The following is a 17,529-nucleotide window of genomic DNA, read 5'->3' on the forward strand; positions in this document are numbered from 1 at the left end:
GAAAAAAAAAAAAAAGTTGTTTGCATCTAGCAGGTGCTAATCATAAGAAGCCAATTGTCAGAATTTTCAGGAAAGTCATAATACTAAGCACCTTATAATTCTAATTTACCAAATGGCAACACATATTTAGCTCCCTTGATTATATCACATATAATTCATTTAACAAAAAAAAAAAAAAAAAAAGCATAGGATTCCTTCAATTAAGCAGGGATTAGCAAATTTTCTACTAGTTTGCTTTTGTTTTTTCTTTTTGGGGCTAATTAAGGGACAGCATGTTCCTTTTGACCACTAAGATTGAGAGTCTTGTGATGGACTTATGGTTTTTTATTTCTTTATTATTATTTTTTAATGTTCAAAATCTGATTTACAATTCCTACAGTACTCAAGGCATATAAACCGTCGGCAAGAAAAATAACTAAGATATATGTAAAGTAGATTGTGGGGGATTGAAGACATATTTAACAGTGACTCTGAGTCCAAGTTATAGCCATTTTAACTTGTAAACCAAATTTCGGTTTAGATTATTAAATTATTTGTAAGAAGATACTAAATGAAATAAAATAAAAGATATATATATATATATATATATTTTTTCTACTCAGAATCTAATGATTGGAAGAATTAAACCCAATTTTAATACATAACCGATACCAGTGATTCAGTACTGTGAGATCAGGCGAGTTATGAAGTAATTAAGAATTATAAACTCCTTTTGAGTACTAATTACATTCGTTACAACTTCTCACCATTATGTGGATTTTTGTTTTTTTTTTTTTTTTTTATGCCGAAGTGTAATTTTAGGTTTTTTTTTATTGAAAAAAGAAATAAATAAAAGTCATCCAAATGGGAGTGAAAATATCCAATGCAGATGACTTTTTATATTTTATTTTTTTATGGAAGAGAGAGAGAGAGAGGCAAAGAATGACGATAGGCATGTGAAATGGTGCTAGCTAGATTGTCAGCTAAGAACTCTCTCTCTCTCTCTCTCTCTCTCTCAAAGTCTCTGAACTTGAAAGGGGAAAAAGAACAAAATGAAGGGAATGCCTTGGAACCAAAAACAAAGCGGTGCAGAACAAATGAAGAACGGTCCTTTATTCATGGTTTAAAAATCTAAAAAAGTACCAGGCACTGTTTTTCGTTGAGTATATCAATTTTTAATATTAAAAAAAAAAAAAAGTAAAATGGGCTATGATATCTGGGCCTAAAGTTGATTGAAGAGAAAGAATAGGCCCAGGAAAGTAAATGGCAGAAAAAAGTACAGCCTAGTCTGGCCAACTACTCGCTATACTCTTCATCTCCCACATGCTGTCCAGCCCATTACTGTTATCTGAGTGTGACACCCCAATGCCTGTCACAACTGCTTTTGGGACCAATTTATTACTATTATTATAATTACTCTCTCTCTCTCTTCCTCTCTTTTTAAATTATATTTTTTGACATATGGACCAGCAGCTTATTAATGTTTTTGCCACTTTATATTGCAGAAAAAAACTCTTTCTTTTTTGCCTCATCTAGAATGGCTTGGCCCCTCCCTCCTGCATGTGGGTCCTACTATACAGGTCCCGCAAACGCCTATAATTGGGGATATTGATTGGATCATCACCATAATTAAAGGGTCGAAAGTTTGAAACAAATACTAGTGCTTGCTTGGTATCCGTTTTGGAATAGTTTTAGTGGGAAAATTACTACTTTTTCCGATAAAAATTCTGAATTTGGACATTTTCTTATCCAATAAAGAAAATCAAAATGTTTGCTTAGAATTTAGAATTATCCAACACATACATAATTATAAATTTTTTTTAGTCGATTTGGGGAAAAAAACTAAAAAAAAAAGAGTCGTTACCATTCAAAATTTGATAATTAATTGTATTATAAAATTGTAGATGTATGTATCCTTTTTGACTTTTGGCCAAAAGGGAATGGTTAAGTAATGCGTGATTAAGAAGGCAAGGAAGAAAGCAAAACAACAAAAAGAAAAAGAACGAAGGAAAAGCCATTCCAAATTTGACTGGATTGTTGGGTCACAGTCCTTTGAAGCTAGGGTTCCAATTAACTAGGGTATGGAAGTTGGTCTGAGGCTAGATTGGATATTAGATTTTTAATGGACATTTAAAATGGAAACTAAGTCAAACAGAGACATAATTCTCATTTCTGAGTTTGGTAACCAATTTATCATATTCTGCAGGTTAACTTGGTTGTATTCCTTTGCAGCATTTATAGTTCCGCTAACAACCCACCATCCACTCTTTCATTAAAAACTATATTTTTATGCTAAAGTTTAAATTATGCATTAAAGAGCTGCACTATTCACATTTCTTCGTCTTTTCGAAAATAGTCTATTAGTTTTTATATAATGATTTTAAATCCAAATCTTTGTAATTTTACAATAACAAAAATCTTTTTTTGTTTTGTTTTTGTTTTTAAGTTTGAACAACTTTTTTATTCTTATTTACTTATTTATTTACGTATGCAAAAATTCATACTTTTCCGTGAAATCTCCTCATTGTATGGACAGTCAAAGTCCGAAGTATGTGTATATAGTAGCTATAAAAATATATATATATATATATATATAATAGCTATATAGACTACCTATATATATGTACATTTGTGTATATATATATATATATATATACCTTGATGACCGAGCTTTACACCGAAACATGCCTACTAGTTTCCTAGTGATATTTGCCTGTCTATTAATTTTGTTATCATTATTAATTAAACTAACCTATAATAAAGTCACTTAGCTCTACAAGGTCTCCAGCTAAAGGTGACATTGACCTTGTTCCAAAATATGCATTACAACTCAATTCTTGCACATGAAGTTTGGAGCTCGTGTGGTTGTATTACCAAAATAGTGAGATATTATAATACGAAGTTACGAAGAAATTAAGATTTGGGGCGGTGTAGGCGGCGGTGGCTGGCAGAGACCACCTCAAAATAGAACAATGTCAAGCAAGACCTGCATATTTGAGACAGACAAACATTAGGATAGCTTTGTGCTATTATATTGTTTTTATGCTAAAATCAATATAGTAATATTCATTTTTTTTGGGTAATAATCAATACAATAATATTCATGGTTAACATGCTGGTCGTTAAATTTTAAGCCCCTGGTAAGTTTTTTCACTCCCTTGTTCAAATAAATATGACCTTCCGTTTTGGCTTTGCCTTGGATTTAACAATATCAATAATACACGTATTATATGGAATATGCACTAAAATAACGATAAATACCTAATGCTGCATTTAATTTTCATACAGAATCTTGGCTTTTTCTTTTTCTTTTTTTTTTCTTTTTTTATCATTTTCACGTTAACTTGTTAGTTTTATTGAAAACAATCTTGCAACTTTTTTCTTGGTGCTAAGATTCTAAATTCGAATTCTATACCTACATTAACTAAAAATAAAATTGAGAATTACGCTTTCTAATTAATAAGGATTTCCTTGTTATTTGTCACAATTTGAACTAAATCAAAAGCTTAATTAAGAAATCAATTATCTAAAGAAACGGAACCTATACAAAAAGATGGAAGCCATTACACAACCAAAAAAAAACAGAAAAGAATGGAAGCCAAAATGACCCCATAACATTAATAAATGGAAATAAATTTGTTGGTCGGCTCAAAAGCAAGGTTTGGACTTTAGAGAGAGTTGGAGTGGTTGAGGTGTGACATAGATTAGATTGCAACTTGGGCACAGGGGAAGTCAACTCAGATGGATCATAGGGTTGACAAAACTTGAAAATTTAATAATAGTAAATTTATTAATAAATATTTATGTGATGGCGAAATAAATAATTGTTTTTTTCGAGTGAATGGAACTCGGACAAGACGTGCGTAAAAGCTAAAACGTTAGACAGTTGGTCTTGTCAAAAGATGAAAGACAAAAAAAGGTTTGTTTGTGTTCTTTCACATTACATGGATGTAATTCCAACCCAACCAAAAATCCAAACCACCACAGAAAAAAAAAAAAAAAAAAAAGTCCGGTCCCATTGAAACGTACGGTTGCAGTGCTGCTCTTTTAAGCATGATTTGAGAGTTGAGAGCGAACCCATTATTCCTTCAAGCTTTAATTAGATTTCTTCAAAATCTTTTTCTTTTTTTTTTTTAATTGTACAAAGAGGAATTAAAGGAATTAATTCTTGATGTGGCTTTAGGGGCACCATTCCTCTAGCACCTAATGTGTTCGAAATCTTTGTATTGGTTGAATTGAATTCAATATCACTTTTTAGAAGTTTCCATTATATAATTATTATTATTTTTTTTTTCAAACATATGTTAAAATGGAGAAAGAGAATGGAGTAAAAGAATGATATTTTGGTGATAATTTTTTATGTACAAATTTATTTTTATTTTTGATTAAAATATATATACACATAAGAGAGAGAGAGGAGAAAACTTTTGAAAACGGATTGAAGGTGAGGAACAATGGTAATGGAGAAATGATAGGATGTGACGGCCCAGAAGAAGTGGTTGATGAATGATGAGTTGAGTGGATTGTCAAAAGGATTTTACACAAAGGTTATAAAGGACGGCATATAATGAAGAAATGAAGACACATGGCCTACATGGACTTCAATCCATGTCCAATCTATGCCTTTCTAAAACTCCATGGGGTCACTCTCTTTTAATAATTTCACATGATACTTGTTGATGGTGGTTGGATTGCAAAAATGCCTGCGTTCATTATTTATTGTTTATTTTTAATTATTATTATATTTTTACAATTTAATTTAAATAAATGAATGCTTTCTTCCCTTAAATTTTTCATATATCTTTATCTATTCTAAATTTCATTATACAGATGTTTAGAAGTATATTACTCGAGAGCATCAAATAGATTAATTTTGTAAATGCAACGTGTCAAATATTACTATTCCGAAGATGCAAAAGGGAAAAAAAAAAAATGTTGTGAAGTTTTTAAAATTTTAATTTATGTGATTTCACAGCTTATATGACATTTTATGCATTTATGTTATACCCACATTTGCATATTGCACAGAACATGTCTAACAATAACTCACATGACATGGCACACCACCGAATAAACTATTTTAGAACAAAAGTAGGGGAAAAAAAAAAAACGCAGAAGAAGAAGAAAGTGTAGATAAATAATGTTAACGAAGCTATCCCAATTTCACCTTAACAATGGCATTTAACAAATTTTTTTTTTTTAAGATACCAATGGAATTTAACAATTATGTGAGAGTTATTATTATTATTATCATTATTATTATTTTGTAATAGTATGATCCAAATTCACTTCGGTAAATGAATTTTTTAATTATAATGTTATAATTATATAAATATATTGCATATATTTTGTAAATTCATTTGTACTATACGGGGTCTATAAATAAATGGGATGTGCAATATATATGTGATAGGCCGGCTTCAGTGCAGGTCAAACTCAGTGAGTGGCACAATGCTTCCACTACCCCTTAGGGAGAAAAAATAAAAATAAAAAATAAAAAACAAATTAGTGGTGTTTCTGATTGACATTCCATTAAGGATATGAAAGGGACCATCCTGCCCATTACCCTACACTATGCTTTGCTTGTCATCTTATATGCTTCCCCACCATCTGAAATATTAATATTTATAAATCACTAAACCCCCTCATTGGCAAGATTTTTATTTAATACATTGAGACACATACACATGCCTTGATTCCCAACAGCCTGTTTGAGCTTGAAAAAGGGATTCTTTTATACAAATTCTAACATACAGAAAGGGGGAAAAAAAAAAAAAAAAGGATGAGAAAACTTTCAAATTAGTATATGCTATTACTTGTACATAACATGCTTTTTATTTAAGTTAAAATCATTTATATTCCCCTCATCATCAAAATTGTCATCCACTGCCATATTCAGTTTGTAATGTATGAGAGATAATTAATATATATGTATATATATATATATATATATATTCATCCCCCACATGTGTTGCAACAACGGACAAATAATATTTAACCAATTAAATCCAACTATATATATGTGCACACACTTGAGAAGTTAGCATGAAGATCTTGTAATACCTATTGGTATATATAATTAATCATTAGGTAATGAATATATTTCCATTGACATATATTATACTTGATCTGTATGCATATGTTTTTCAAGGCCCAGATCATACTTAACAAGAATGAGATGTTTCATTTACCCGAGAAAAAAAAAAAAAAAAAAAAAAGATGTTTCCGAGAAGCTGATGTGGTGACAGATTACTTGCTCGCAGACAATCCCGTCTGGATATGTACATATATATACATACATACACATATGTATACATACATATATATATATATATATATATATATATATATATATATATATATATATATATATATATTAATTTTCACATGAAACTTCTGCTTTTTCCCTTTCCTGCTGGTATATGCAGATACTTATATAAATTTACATGTAATTAACCTAACGGATCACTTGCTATAAACGGAGCTTCTTGAATTTGGTCACTATTTTGTCCTTAACGTGGCCTTAGTATATACTATTTGTCAAATTGCCATCATTAAATTAGAAGTATGTTTCTCAAGAACGAAAAATAAATTTTTAGTTCATATATAGCCAAACAGGGTTTTCCTAGGAGGTGGACCAAAAATAATGGTTTATAAATTAGTGTATTGTCTTCTTTGTTGAATATAAATTAGTTTTTTTTTTTTTTTTTTTTGGTTGGTTCTTGAGAATATAAATTAGTGTAGGTGTTTTGAATTTTGTGGATGTCTAAATCTCATCGTGGGATGTTAAAAGTCAAGGTTTGGTGTCCATTTCCGCGTGAAGAAAAGCAAGTCCTTCTATCAGTAATGCTTAATTGCTATTCACCCAAAAAGAAAAAAACAGAAAGTAATGCTTAATTGCTTCAAACCTATTTTGTTATTTTTTAACATATTATACTTGATCCAAATTCTTCTTTTGTTTTATTTATTTATAAACTATTATTTATACTTGATTTAGTTAAAGAGATTGCTTTCAATATATGTTTTCATCCTTTGCAAATATATATATAGAAATCCATGCTTCTTCATTTTTTCTTTTTTTGAAAAAGCTTAATTTGTATAAAATACTAAAATGACATATGAAAGTAGCTTTTGAATTAAACATGAACAATTCATACTAAAAAATAAAACAAATACAAAGAAGGATGAAAAGAAGTAAGAAAAGGAACCAATTCCATAACATATATTGAGGCTAGCTCAATAACAGGCCAATCCCAACAAGAAAATGAGGTAGATACACAAATGTTCCAGTTCATGTAAATATGTATATATCATGAATTAGGAATTTTCATAATAAAGAAAAGGACCAAAGACTGTAAAAAAGCTGAGAGCATGTGGCAGCTATAATCAAGCTATCTGAGGGGACATGACGATATATAACTATATAATTGTGTAATTTTATATATTATTATTTCTCTACAGGTTATTTAAAGCTTGCATGTGCACTGTACTTTTCATAATTAAATTATACTCCCATTTTGATTAAAAGGAAGCAGCAGTATAGCAGAAACAACACGTAGAGGTTGGCGTGTTGACAATTTTAGATGAGATTTATCTCTTTTTTCTTTTTTTGTTTTTTCAGCTCATCAAAATCAACTGTGATGGTTTGACATGAACAAAGTATCAATCATGTTTGCATTTTTTTCTTTTTTTCTTTTTTTTAATGCTCCGAGTTTGAAAAGCATATATGCGTTTAGGTTCAATCGCTGGTGTTTTTCTTAGATGTTTAGACAATTATTAGATTGTATAGAATTTCTGGCAATAAAAGCTGGGCAGTTGGATCTAGGAATTTATATTCAAGTTTTCTCTCTAATTGGGTCTTGTTTTACTTAAAGTTGTTTGGTTAAGTTTGACACAAAAAATTGTTTGGAGAGAATTCTGAGAAATAATTTTACACCATATTGGAAAACTTCAAATCCAGAATATAATTAGATTAATAAAAGAGACTCCAACCTCTGACTATGTTGAACTGGTTAATTTGAACTGCCCAATAGATCCTCCATTGGTAAAACTGTTAAACACTATCTGTATTCTGCAAAAAAGGTCAAAAAAGTACATTTTGATAGGACATGAGGATGCCAGAAAAAACTTTTACAAAGTAAACCATGCATCCTATTCCTATAAACCCCCAGGTACAATGTGGGACTATGACTCTACAATTTTGGGCCAAAGGGCCAAGGTAGTACTACTTAACATAGCCCTTTTGGTAGTCCTTCAGAAAAAGCCTGCATCCACGAAAAGGACTTGCACTTTGCATTGCCTTTTAATTACGTGGTGGCCATTTAAACCGGTGAAGGAAATTCTTATACAAAAGTGGCTGAGCAAGATAAGAAGGATCAGTTAATTCAGTTTGGTGCAGATTCTGTGGCAAAATTTAACGGGTTTGGTTTTGTTATTTTCAGTAGTTTGCTGGTGATTTTAACAAATGGTTGAAATTTCTGAAAGCCAAACCTATGAGTAGGGTGTAGGTGTAGGCAGAAGATGTTGGAGCTACTAATGAGGAAGTGTTTAAGCCAACAGACTTATTTATAAGCTGACACGGAGTAATTGCTGTTCTGCAAAATTTCCTTCATGTGGTATATTAAATATGGAAGAAGTGCTACTGAATATGGAAACATAGACCATGTTTTACCTAGTAAGATAGCAACAAAATTTTTTTTAGTATAATGGTATAAGGAACTGAACCAGATGGAGTGTAAATTATTCAATGGTAATATGATTATTCCTGATAGTCGTGACTTTTTTTTAGTGAATTATTCCTGATAGTCTGATACTGATAATAAGAGCAGTCATTTTTGAACGCCAGATCCAAAGCCTAATTAGAAGTCTTAAGCAATTGAGACTGACAGATTATGGGCCGGCTAGCTGCTGTCTGAAAGTTGTGTGAATTATGGGCCTATGATGTGCACTCGCTTTGCAGGGTGGCAAATAATTGGTTTGTTTGGTGGTGGGCTTTTAACACTTCAATGACTGAATTGGGCACGCGAGAATAGAGTGAATACATACCAGTTTATTAGCTTAACATCATGGTTATCTGATCCATCAGAGGAACACAGGTTATGACTAAAATGAAAGAGAAGAGAGAGAACCTATATTGCCTACCTAGTGGGGGTCTCAATGAAACTAAAAGACCATATTGGCAGCTGCTTTTGCTGGTGAAATGAGGATGTTGGACTTGGATCTCTCTACTTTTGTAGAAAAGAATGATCTCATGATGACATTGCATAAAATGGTGTGGTGAAGCCTAATTGAAATTGTAAAATGAACAGGTCTAAATCCTAAATCATGTTGCCCACCTGGAAAAACTGGTTTTAATGTTGCCTCCCTTTACAATAGATATTGTTTTTCTTTTCCCAAACTACAATCATAATTGGCTGCAAATTTGACTGACACACAGAGCTAAGTACCACAACAGAATACTAAATGATAATACAAAATTTTACATGTTTTATTGTTGTGGTTTTCGGTTTCCGAACATAACAATGATTTTCTATTATTTAATAAGTATATAACAATCAAGGCCCAAAAAAAAAAAAAAAAAAAAAAAATACAGTAGCGTGAAGGAAAAAAAATAAAAATTACAATCATCACCTATAATACAGATATTACCAACTAAAAACCCCCTTAACCCACGAAAATGCCAATTTAAATTGCAATGGAGTAGACAAAAATTACTGCAGAGTATCCAGACAGTCACATGTATTGAATTATATAAAGTATGTATCTTTGTCATATCCATGAATCTTATTTGTAGGGTCCCAAACCCACACCAGTTTCTGCACCATATGACTGGAACTTCTCCCTGGCACTGGAATAGCAGACATAGTAGAACTGAGAGACAATTGCATTGAGTAAAATGAAAGCTGCCCCGGCTCCGAAAACTCCCTTTCTTAAGGTCTGGCAATGTTGTGGGGTGTCACTATAGAAGGGCTTGTACTTGGTATGGTAGGCATTCCTCACCGAACCCGCCAGCAAGCACACCTCAGCAATGAGGAAAAATACCCTGACAGAATTTGCATAAAAACTTTATGAGTAACAATCATGTTTATATCAAAATATGGTTGATCATGTAAGAAAGCCTGGTTTAACTGGTGTGTGTGGTAAAGTTTATCTGAAACAACAACAACAATCGATTGATGAATTCAGAAATCTACGCACATATTTGTGATCTAGACAGTTTTCTTTCGTAGACTAACATACCAGCATGTTATGAACAGGATAACAGCCCAAGCCCTTGAACCTCCAGGACTCAATGGCTTCCCACAGCAGAAGCACCGGCTTACCCCCATTATAAGGACCTGGCTCACCAAGAGAAACAACAATGCACCAACACCCAATCCAGTTGAAATGTCGGAGTCATAGACACAATAATTGTAATTCGCATCGGAATCCTGAACAATCCTTGCCTGTCATAGAACACATAATTGGAATTGTAAGGAACATTTACGAACTAATATAGAAGGCAAAGCCATCCTGTTTTTTAGATTTTAATTGAAATCTCTTAACATTTGCCACTTAGCCTAGTTTCATTATGTTCATTATGAAAATATTGATATCAGCTGTCTTGAGTGGCCCTTCTCCCTCCTCTCCTCTTTTGACATTTTCCTTTGTTTTTTTTCTTTTTTCAATCGAATATTTCATGAGATTAAGTAACATACATAAGAATCAAGCAGAAAATACATAATAATACAAACAAAATACTGATTTTTGAGATATCTACTTTTATCATATGATATATAAATATGCTTTGATTAAGTCATTCATCAAAAACATGTTTTCTCAGCTTGGCTGCTGGACAGAAGCATTGAAAAAGGAAAAGTTGTTATGTTTTATTTTTACGTAATCTACCACGGTAAAGACATGATAAGCTCAATACAAATGTCTGTTTTTCTTTTTCTTTTTTTTTTTTTTTTTTTTTTTTGCTTTTTCCTCAGCATCCGAAAGTATGTTCTAATTCACTAATTCATCTTCTCGAGACAAGAAAGCAAAAGAAAGAAAGAAGAGCTCCAATTTGTTTGGTTAAACTTCACTCAAGAAATGAATCAAAATGGATTGCAAAGCATTCTAGAAATCAAAGCAAAGCAAAATATCACTGATCTTATCCATAAAACTTCTAGAGTTGTCTATTAATTGTCTACAAACCAGCCACGAAAAGTTTGGATTACCCATAAAACTTCTACAATATAGGCAGCAAAATTTGTTAAAACTAATTTCTAAACTTAAACATTTTAGAATCCCATGTAATTCCTACTTCTTAGAGTTTGCATGTATTGTTGGCTTTTCTATGAGAAATAAATTTTTCGTCAATTTCATGGATAGCAAAAAAAACAAAATTTTCTTTCCTCTTGTTTACTGAGGGAAAAGGTCGGAGACGCTTAGAAGAAACAAGTCTTTCAATGTGCTATGCTGAGGGTTATCGATCCAACAACCGAAATAGAAAATAAAAATAAAAATCTGGGTCTTGTTTTTGAGGATATATTACAAGAAACATTCAATTTTATTGCTTTTCTTGCATTTTCCCGGGAAACAAACAGAAACCCCTCAAGTAAATCACACAAGTAAAAAAAGAAAGTAGAGAAATTTGCAGCAAAAGATGGTACATAACTCAGCAAGGCAAGCAAATAACACAATAAAGGGGTTTTCTTTGTTTAAGAGAGACAGAAAAGAAAAAAAAGAAAAAAAAAAGAAGGAAGAATTGAATTGAAGTACTTACAGTGCTTCTCCTTTGCTCAGCCCCAACAGCCAAACCAAAAGCAATGATATCAAAGATTAAGACTGTGATCATCAACAGCTTTGAAGCCATGGTGATGCAGCTTCAGAATTCACCCAGATCTACTTGCTTTCTTTTTCCCTACTCTATTCCACTCTATCCGACTCTCTCTGTCTCTCTCTCTATCTATCTCTCTCTAAATACACACAGAAAAAACAGCTGTGCAATGCCCAAAGCCAAGAAATTATAACAAGATTACGCCACGCATTAATTAATTAATTTTTTTACCCAATGGAAAAGTACGTCCCACCAGTTGACTGAAATTGAGTACCTTCCTGGGCAATACCAAACTTACCAAACTACCCCTCCAAGGTCAAATCAGAGTTCCCAAAATCCATTTTTTAAAAAGATATCAATATACCATTCCCAAAAAATAAAAAAAAATATCAATATACCATATATGAACTCTTTTTGCGTATATTTAAATAGAAAAAATAACCTTTTTAAAAAAAATCAGCAATGAAAAAAATAATTAATTTTGTTATACATCAAAGTTGGGAGTTGGGACATCATGAAATAATCAAATATACACACTCCAAAAATCTTTATACGATAAGTGTGCATGTTCTACTCATTTTAAAAACCTATAAACATCAGATGACACCTTTCAATAAATTTTTTGTTTTTATTAAAAATCTTTTTTGTTCTTAATAATGATATATTCTGAAAAAGCATAAAAAATATTTAATTGTAAGAATAACGACAATAAAAGAATGAGAAATGCAAATAAGAGATAAAAAAACAGGAAAAGAAGAAAAAGAAAAAGAAGTTATTTTTGCTTAGTTTTTATATGGCATCACAACTACCATTCTTCATTCTTATTTTCAGCCACTAATTTAGTTGAATTATTATTATTATTAGTTCAATTCCATGACTTTATCAGTATAGGGTAATTTGGTAATTTAAAAGATATGCCTAAGACACCAGAAAATAACTACAACCGCCTGTGATGGATGTGATGTGACTCGTTGTCGGTGGGAAATAAAGAGAGAGAGAGAGAGAGAGAGAGAGAGAGAGAGAGAGAGAGTTGATGCAGAAGCCAAATCCCATCTTTATTTTATTATTATTATTATTTTTTGAAATAAAAATCCCATCTTTATTCTTTAACGTAAAGTTCACATGCTTTATTTATTTATTTATATAAAAATAAAAATAAAAATAATAATTATGAGGTGGTAAGGCAACGAAATCCAACCGTAGGATCTGATTGATTTTGTTGATACGAAGCGTGGAGTACACGACAGATATTTTGGAAGCCTCCCTGCTTTCTGTGTCGGTCTGGTTGCCTTTCGCTGTCCACACCAATACGCCATGCACACTGGATCACATCCCACTCCACCTCATAATTACATCACTAATCTCTTTATTTCTCTACTTCCTAATTTACCAATTTTTTTTTTTTTCCCTATTTCCTCTTTTATTTATTTATTTTTTTGGCTACAATCTCGGCCGTTCTTTTATGTGGGTCATCCCCATATAGAAACGTATCATACCATGATTTTTCTTGCCCAAAAATAATAGAAAAAGGTCAAAAGAATGAAAAATGGTTATTGATTGTATAAAGTTTTTTTTTTCTAGTGTATTTAGAAAACAAGATGAAATCTGAACGCCAACACTAACTGGGCATGGGCATTGGGTTTGGGTTTTGGATCCAGACCATAAACAAAACATTTTTGAAACATATTAACAAGCAATGCTTGATAAATCGTACATACTCAAAAACTTTTATTTTCATAGCTTGTTACGAACTTTCCAATTGTTGCAGTTATTTTTCTTACCCTGTTTTGCCGGTAACAATTAGCTTTAAAAGGAATAATAAAATTCCGAAATGAGAAAATGTGATACTGATTTTTATTTGGTCAAAGAATCTTTCCTAAAATGAAAGATGTTTTAATATTTTTGGCTTAATTTGATATTCTATACAACCAGTTTTACAGAAATGGTTGAATCCACGGATCTGTGTGTACACCAACAAACTTCCGAAGCCAGAATTCAATATTTGAATTCTATATTTTCTTCTTCTGTGAACTGAATTTTTTTCAAAATTCAAACAAAACCATATGGTATAAGTAAAACCAAAAAAACCAAGAAAATCATCATGAAGCACTTGTTGGTGCATTTGTATGGACCAAAGCCTCAAAATGGAGAAGAACAGGCAAGTGGTAAAGTCATATACCAGATTAAAAAAGTATTTTTACATGCGTTGACTAAAAAATTGAATTTTTTTTTTTATAGAACTAAACTGTCCAAGATTTCATCTTCAACCATCTAAAAACAATCAATAGTCTGAATGGCATTTCTCTCCCTTAATTTTTATTTATTTTTATTTTGTTATATATAAATATGTAGTTTGTTGAAAAGTAGTGGATTATCTATGGACTGTGCAACCTCATTAGTAAAATGAAGTGCAAACATGTATAGTAAACACATATTTGTATAACTTGTCTCTGCTGATTGTGAATCTTCAATTTGTACTGTTTATTCACTGGTTGTGCTCCTATTGCAGCAAAAGCATAAATAAAGAAATTTCAACTTCAATTAAACGTCCAGAAGAATAGGAAAGATACTATCATAAGAAAATCAAGGGCTGCTATTGCTCAGCTCCTCCAGAATGGCCACCTAAAGCGAGCATCAACTAGGGTATTTCCTTCTGTTTTATTAGTCAGTCTAATCTATATAAAGCAGATTTCGATACCAAAATGTTGTAAACTCTTGCAATAGCAAGTGGGTTTTGCATAAAACAGGCTAAAACTGATGTAAATTATATCATATTGTTCATGAAATACATACTTCTCGGATCATCATATTTATAGGTCAAGAAGCTCTATAAGGACAAGTGCTTATTGGCTGCATATGACCAAATTGACCAATTTTGTTGTCGCATCATGGAGAGCCTTTCCCATGTATGCAAATTTAGGTGCATATCTTGGATACAAATACTATTCCTTTGTGTTCTTTCATTACATATTTCATGAAATATTGCTGAATTTCACCATTTCCATTTGCAGAAACCTGCAAGAGTTGTCAATTGGTGTTGGTGAAGCAGTGGCAAGTTTGGTATATGCTGCCTCAAGATGTGGTGAGCTACCGGAGCTACAACTGATGCGAAGCTTATTCAGAGATCTAGTTGGTTATGAGTTTGAAATTCTTAACGTCGAATTACTACATGGGAATCTTGTGGATATTGATTTAATTGACAATCTATGTATAAACTCCATTCCCGATGGAGAGATACACATATTAATCAGGGATATAGCCAAGGAATATTTTCTTCCTGTGGAAAACAACTTCACAAAGCAACACCAGGTGCGTTATAATTAAATGTTAGCCAACAAGTTTCTAACTCTAATTATTAATTTGTACATGACGAATAATTGTTCTACACAACGCATGGCCCAGAATGCAACTTGTGGTGACAACAATGGAATTGGGATACAAGCTTCGAAGTATGAGACAGCAAGGAAAATGGCTTAAATTGTTCATTTTCAGATGGTGACCTTATAGTGACTGGTCCTGATGACTCATTCCACAGCAAGAAAACTGCAGCTCAGACAGAGCCATCATCAGCCAGGACTTCTTCACATGGTATGCCTAAAACTCCTGAAAGCAGTACCATATTGAAAATGAGTATAGGAATCAGGATTATGGTGATGATTTGGACTCAAGGGACAAAAATACAACATCCAGGAGATTTTCCATGACTAATTACCGTGAAAAGCTTGTATGACAAAATGGTTGTACCCAAATATCATTATCGCCGTCTATCCACGTTGGATTCTGTGAGCAAGAATCACTGCAAGGTTTCTTCAAAGGGTTGGCATTCTTTCAACGGTTCGATTAGCGAACTCAAAATGGAAGAAGAAGAAAGCTCATCTTGCTGCAGCCATGTCCATCCAAAGCTACCAGAATACGCTGATGTGGTAGCTAAATTTGAGGACCTCAAGGCAGAGAATAGGCAGCGTGTAGTACCTTCAAGGAGGATATAGCAATAGAGCTTTGTTTGACATTATGACAGTGCCAGTTCTTAACTTCTTCCACTCATATTTTCTAGGTCCTATCATTGCGGCTATTGATTATGCTGATCATTTTACTATATGATTAATAAAATTGGTAGGTTAGACTGGACATACCAACTTCCTTGAGAACATTATTTTGAACAATAAATTGTAGTTCTTTGATTTATAAGCAGATTCTATATAACTTCATTGTCAAACCTAGTGGTCTTTTGTTATTATCATTATTATTTAATTTACAATAATAACAAGATTTTGATCTGTTATGGAAAGATTGGCTTGTTGAGGTGGCCATGTTTCACGGGACGCAATATTGCTAGATAACAGAAAAACGTACATGGAAGCCAAACATGGCGTAGAAAATAAATCATGAAGTACCAAAGATGTCAAAGAATGTATTGTAACAAATAATAATAGACCACTGCAAAGTTTTGTGATGCATACAAACAAATTTTTAAACAAAAGAATACAATAAATACAGAAAAATAGTGTTACATCAATACAAATCCACAAGCCATACCAGATAAAGAGCATTACCATTTTATACCTTCCCTATAGTATACGCCAACGGTTCGATTAGTGAACTCAAAATGGAAGAAGAAGAAAGCTCATCTTGCTGCAGCCATGTCCATCCAAAGCTACCAGAATACGATGATGTGGTAGCTAAATTTGAGGACCTCAAGGCAGAGAATAGGCAGCGTGTAGTACCTTCAAGGAGGATATAGCAATAGAGGTTTGACATTATGACAGTGCTAGTTCTTAACTTCTTCCACTCATATTTTCTAGGTCCTATCATTGCGGCTATTGATTATGCTGATCATTTTACTATATGATTAATAAAATTGGTAGGTTAGACTGGACATACCAACTTCCTTGAGAACATTATTTTGAACAATAAATTGTAGTTCTTTGATTTATAAGCAGATTCTATATAACTTCATTGTCAAACCTAGTGGTCTTTTGTTATTATCATTATTATTTAATTTACAATAATAACAAGATTTTGATCTGTTATGGAAAGATTGGCTTGTTGAGGTGGCCATGTTTCACGGGACGCAATATTGCTAGATAACAGAAAAACGTACATGGAAGCCAAACATGGCGTAGAAAATAAATCATGAAGTACCAAAGATGTCAAAGAATGTATTGTAACAAATAATAATAGACCACTGCAAAGTTTTGTGATGCATACAAACAAATTTTTAAACAAAAGAATACAATAAATACAGAAAAATAGTGTTACATCAATACAAATCCACAAGCCATACCAGATAAAGAGCATTACCATTTTATACCTTCCCTATAGTATACGCCAACGGTTCGATTAGTGAACTCAAAATGGAAGAAGAAGAAAGCTCATCTTGCTGCAGCCATGTCCATCCAAAGCTACCAGAATACGATGATGTGGTAGCTAAATTTGAGGACCTCAAGGCAGAGAATAGGCAGCGTGTAGTACCTTCAAGGAGGATATAGCAATAGAGGTTTGACATTATGACAGTGCTAGTTCTTAACTTCTTCCACTCATATTTTCTAGGTCCTATCATTGCGGCTATTGATTATGCTGATCATTTTACTATATGATTAATAAAATTGGTAGGTTAGACTGGACATACCAACTTCCTTGAGAACATTATTTTGAACAATAAATTGTAGTTCTTTGATTTATAAGCAGATTCTATATAACTTCATTGTCAAACCTAGTGGTCTTTTGTTATTATCATTATTATT

At 32.2% G+C, this 17,529-nt stretch overlaps 2 protein-coding genes across 2 annotated transcripts; one reads left to right on the top strand and one right to left on the bottom strand.

Annotated features, from left to right (window-relative positions):
• Positions 1-9,438: 9,438 nt before the first annotated feature.
• LOC107432456 (uncharacterized) lies at positions 9,439-11,951 on the bottom strand. The gene is made up of 3 exons (XM_016043604.4): positions 11,732-11,951; positions 10,219-10,424; positions 9,439-10,021 (listed from the first exon to the last, which is right to left on the bottom strand). Exons 1-3 carry the CDS (start codon positions 11,819-11,821, stop codon positions 9,763-9,765), a joined length of 555 nt encoding a protein of 184 aa, XP_015899090.3. The 5' UTR covers positions 11,822-11,951; the 3' UTR covers positions 9,439-9,762.
• Positions 11,952-14,177: 2,226 nt separating this feature from the next.
• On the top strand, positions 14,178-15,460 carry LOC125419323 (uncharacterized). Its single transcript, XM_048465095.2, has 3 exons — positions 14,178-14,705; positions 14,797-15,094; positions 15,188-15,460. Exons 1-3 carry the CDS (start codon positions 14,674-14,676, stop codon positions 15,260-15,262), a joined length of 405 nt encoding a protein of 134 aa, XP_048321052.2. The 5' UTR covers positions 14,178-14,673; the 3' UTR covers positions 15,263-15,460.
• Positions 15,461-17,529: the final 2,069 nt, after the last annotated feature.

Source organism: Ziziphus jujuba, chromosome 11, assembly GCF_031755915.1.
Source record: "Ziziphus jujuba cultivar Dongzao chromosome 11, ASM3175591v1".
In the NCBI taxonomy this organism is placed as follows: domain Eukaryota; kingdom Viridiplantae; phylum Streptophyta; class Magnoliopsida; order Rosales; family Rhamnaceae; genus Ziziphus; species Ziziphus jujuba.